This window comes from Pundamilia nyererei, unplaced genomic scaffold (genome assembly GCF_000239375.1).
Source record: "Pundamilia nyererei isolate P.nyererei 1_Seehausen unplaced genomic scaffold, PunNye1.0 scaffold00083, whole genome shotgun sequence".
In the NCBI taxonomy this organism is placed as follows: domain Eukaryota; kingdom Metazoa; phylum Chordata; class Actinopteri; order Cichliformes; family Cichlidae; genus Pundamilia; species Pundamilia nyererei.
This window is the reverse complement of record NW_005187484.1, coordinates 1,391,351-1,395,484: the sequence shown is the minus strand read 5'-3', so window position 1 is coordinate 1,395,484 and position 4,134 is coordinate 1,391,351. Positions and strand designations below refer to the sequence as shown.

The 4,134-nt window shown below is 40.9% G+C and overlaps 1 protein-coding gene across 2 annotated transcripts in view; it reads left to right on the top strand.

The window, feature by feature from the left end:
• The window catches only part of dhrs12la (dehydrogenase/reductase 12-like a), a 16,122-nt gene that overhangs the window by 8,577 nt on the left and 3,411 nt on the right, over positions 1-4,134 (top strand). The window contains exon 9 of one of the 2 annotated variants that reach the window (XM_005738344.1): positions 22-156. In XM_005738344.1, coding sequence (XP_005738401.1) covers positions 22-156 — 135 coding nt within the window. Of the gene's footprint in view, positions 1-18; positions 157-4,134 lie in introns of both variants that reach the window. The other variant, XM_005738343.1, reaches the window with a different exon arrangement.

The window sequence follows — 4,134 nt, the reverse complement described above, 5'->3', positions numbered from 1 at the left end:
TGTGTGTGTGTTTCCCAGCAGTGGCCAATGCTATGCCAGACTTTCATCAATCCATGAAGGACAGCCTGCGGACCCCAGAGCAGGGCGCCGACACAGTGGTGTGGCTGTCTGTCTCTGAGGCTGCTGTCAAAAACCCCAGTGGACGTTTCTATCAGGGTATGTTTTACAATGCAAAATTCTTTTTTCCCCTTAATATGAACACAAAAATCCAAAATAAATGATCAAGATTTCCATTTAGGAATGTAAACTGGTAAGACAGAGAGAATAGCACAGCTGAATTGTGTATTGAACAGTAGTGAGATGAATGTGCTGCATGGGGTGTGCGTATGTGTGGATTTGGCCTGTGTCCATTGCAGCTGGAGGGGACTGCTTTGGTGCCAGATACCACCAAGGAGCACTCGCACACAGATGCACTTTTTCATACACACACTCACAAAATGTCCCTAGCGGCCTTGAAGAGAAAGGTTGTTGTCTGACAGCACTCTTCAAACTAGACATACATACTGCACTTATAATAATATTTTCATAATAATAAAACCAAAAGTGACAGCAACTTGCTGTAACAACTGGAAGAAAGCCATAGATGGCTCTAATTTTTTAAAATTGTAATTAATTTAATTGGATTACTGCAACTCCCTTTTAATAGGGCATGGCCAAGACACTTTGCCATGCCTGCAACTGGTGCAAAATGCTGCAGCACGGTTTTTAAATGGTAAAAGAAAATTTGAGCATATTACTCCAGTTCTGGCCTCCTTAAACTGGCTTCCAATTGAATTTAGGATCTATTTTAAAATTATTTTACAGCTTTTTTTAAAAATACTGGTCTCGCACCTGTATATTTGTCCAATCTGCTGAAGCCCTATGTCCCTCCTTATTAACTCCGGTCAGCTGAGTAGATGTTGCTCTCAGTCCCTAAATCATGGCTAAAACTTAGAGGAGCATTCTCTACTGTGGCCCTGAAGCTTTGAAATGCTCGTCCTCTTCACATTAGGCAATCTACTTCAGTGCTGGTCTTTAAATCCATTTTTATTTGCTGACTATGGCCTCAGTGGGTAACTGACACTGTGTTGTTTTTAAAGTGCTGTATAAATAAGTTATGGTATGGTAACAACTGCCTGCTTGAGCTTTTGCCACCTCATATACTTTGAAATTCAGACATATCTGAGGTGTTGGTGTACGTGTTGGCGCTGCTTTTGTGGTGGCCTACAGCAGGCGTTTATTGAGTTTTCTAACTTTGTGGGGGGAGTTTTGTTGTTTTTTAAATTCACTTTTTTTTTTAAACTTTGTTTTTAACCTTGTTTTTAACTTGTGAGTGAACAGATTGTTTCCCTGATTTGTTTCTCATGTGTTTTTTTCCAAGATGGGGATTTTCTACCCTTTGTTCAGTCTCACAAACACTCTGGATCCTCCTAACTTTATTTTTTTATGTGATTCTAACTATTGTAATCTTAAGAAATCACTGAAAAAATTATTTCAATATGTCACCTGTCCTACAAGGCATAATAAAACGCTGGATTTGTGTTACGGACCAATTAAGGGGATATATACCGTAAGTCTGTGGCTGGACCGACAGTAGGTTCTTCAGATCACAACATTGTTCAACTCCTCCCTGCTTATAGACCTGTGATTAAGAGGGAGATGGTCTGTGTGAAGCGGTCAAAAGTCTGGACAAAAGACAGTTCTCTTGCCCTTTGCTGGTGTTTTGATTGCACTGACTGGTCCTTGTTTCAATAGAGCTCTTGTGACTTGGATGAACTTACTGATGTGGTTTGTAGCTACATTCCTTTTTGTAAAGACTCTGTGATTCCATCTAGAGAATTTAAGAGAGAGACTTTTCCCAATAACAAACCGTGGCTCTCCAAAGACATCAAGGATCTGATTCTTAAAAGGAAAATTGCTTTTAATGAGGTTGACGTTTCCCCTGTGAGGATATTGAGGAAGGAGGTGAAGGTTGTAATAAAGAAGCCTAAGATGAGGTACAAAAATAAGATTGAGGCAGAACTCAGTAGTAATAACCTTAAGAGAGCTTGGCAGGGCTACAAACGAAGGGTAGCTGTAACATTTGCTTAGATGGGTTTACCTCCAACAAACATTTGGCAGATAGTTAGTATTTAATCTTCGTTTTGAGAATCTTGATCGTTCTATGCAAACGAGTACACTAAGAGAAAGGACTGCCATTCTCACATCATTTTGTATTGATGAGAGGGGTGTAGCTAATCTCTTTAGACACACTAAGAGTAAGAGTCATGGACCTGACAACATCTGTGGACAGGTACTGAAAACTTGTGCTGATCAGTTGAGTGTGATTTTTTTTTTTATCACATTTTTTCTCTTTCTTTAGAGTTACAGACAGAATCTAAGATTTGGAAACATGCTGTCATTGTTCCAGCTGCTAAGGGCAGTTCCCCTAAGGTACTGAATAATTTTAGACCTGTGACTCTGACTTCTTTAGTGATGAAGACCTTTGAGAAGATACTTAAGAAAGAGATTTCAATGTCAGCTGAACATCACCTTGACCCCTTCCAGTTCGCCTATAATGCAGGAAGAGGCATGGAGGATGCTGTTGTCACACTCCTGCATTTCTTGTATAAGCATCTTGAGGACCCTAACACTCATGCAAGATTATTATTTGTTGACTTCTCATTTGCATTCAACACAATTCAGCCCTCCTAACTTGCCGATAGGCTTTATAATCGTTTTAAGCTTGACCATAGTCTGATCAGTTGGATCCTAGACTTTTTGACTAATAGGTCATGGATTGTGACCTATTTGACTAATAGAGATAAGGCGCAGTTGGTGGAAGCTAGATCTTACTACAGCAGACACTTGCTTATCGAGTTTGAGCGAGCTATCCAGCAGTACACCCAAGTTACTTACATAGTCACAGGAAGAGCTAGCAAAAGGACCCAGGGCAGCACAAAGTTGGACACGAGGGATTTTACTGTTGAACACCACAATCAGTCTTCTTATCGTTTAAAACGAGGGAATTACTCAGGAACCATTCTTTGACCTCCTGCACGCATTCTTGAAAGTAGTGCAGGGACACAGCAAGGCCGTCAGTAAGTTCAAAATAGATCTGTATGTCATCGGCGTAACAGTGGAAGGCGATATTGTATTTTTGAAAGATTGCGCCTAGAGGGAGCAAATACAATGAGAAAAGAATAGGGCCTAAAACTGATCCTTGAGGTACACCGCAACAGACCGGTGCAGAGGAAGAGGAGAAGGTGCCCAAGTTAACCGAAAAGGACCTGTCAGCGAGGTATGATTTAAACCAGTCAAGGGCAGTGCCTCTAGTACCCACAGTGTGCTCAAGTGTTAATAATAGGATGTTATGGTCCACCATATCAAAAGCCGAAGAGAGGTCCAATAAAACTAGGACCATAGGGCGTCCAGTATCAGTAATTACAAGAATATCATTAAGAACTCTAACCAGCGCCGTTTCAGTACTATGCAATGGCTTAAAAGCAGATTGAAATTTCTCAGCAATATTGTTCGTGTCCAAGTACGTCTGGAGCTGGGAGAGAACTAGTCTCTCCAGGATCTTGGACAAGAACGAAAATCAAAAGTTTGGGACTGTAGTGGCATGGGGCAGCCTGAAGGATCTGCTCTTTACTGTTGACTGTAGAATATCAATGATAGCAGAACAATTAAGATTGTGATATATGTACAGTAAAATATATTTTTGCTGACATGGCTCTATTCTGGGAGCTCTCCACTCATGCATGCATGGAGAGACTAAGGTGGGAGGAGCAGCACATAAACCACAGCACAGAACATATGACCAGGAAATTATGCTTAATTTCCTGCTGTGGCTGACAGGGTGAAGGTGGGTTACAAAGTGGCTTGCAGGATTGCTGCACCTGTGGGTTGGCTAAATCGGTTTTAACGCCTTTCCCAATGTAATAGTTGCCATTTGGATGTTTAGAAGAGTATCAACTGGCACAGGCAATGAGGTTAGCTCACTGTCAATGATTGTGGCTGAGCCTGCCTGAACTAACGTTATGACTGATGGTCAGTAAAAGCTTCTTTTTAGTAGAGCAGATTTCTTTGCAGGAATGTTCCAAACTATTGAACAGTACAAAATAATCAGTTTTCCCACAATTTGTTTGATTGACATGTTTTAATGTCAAGTTT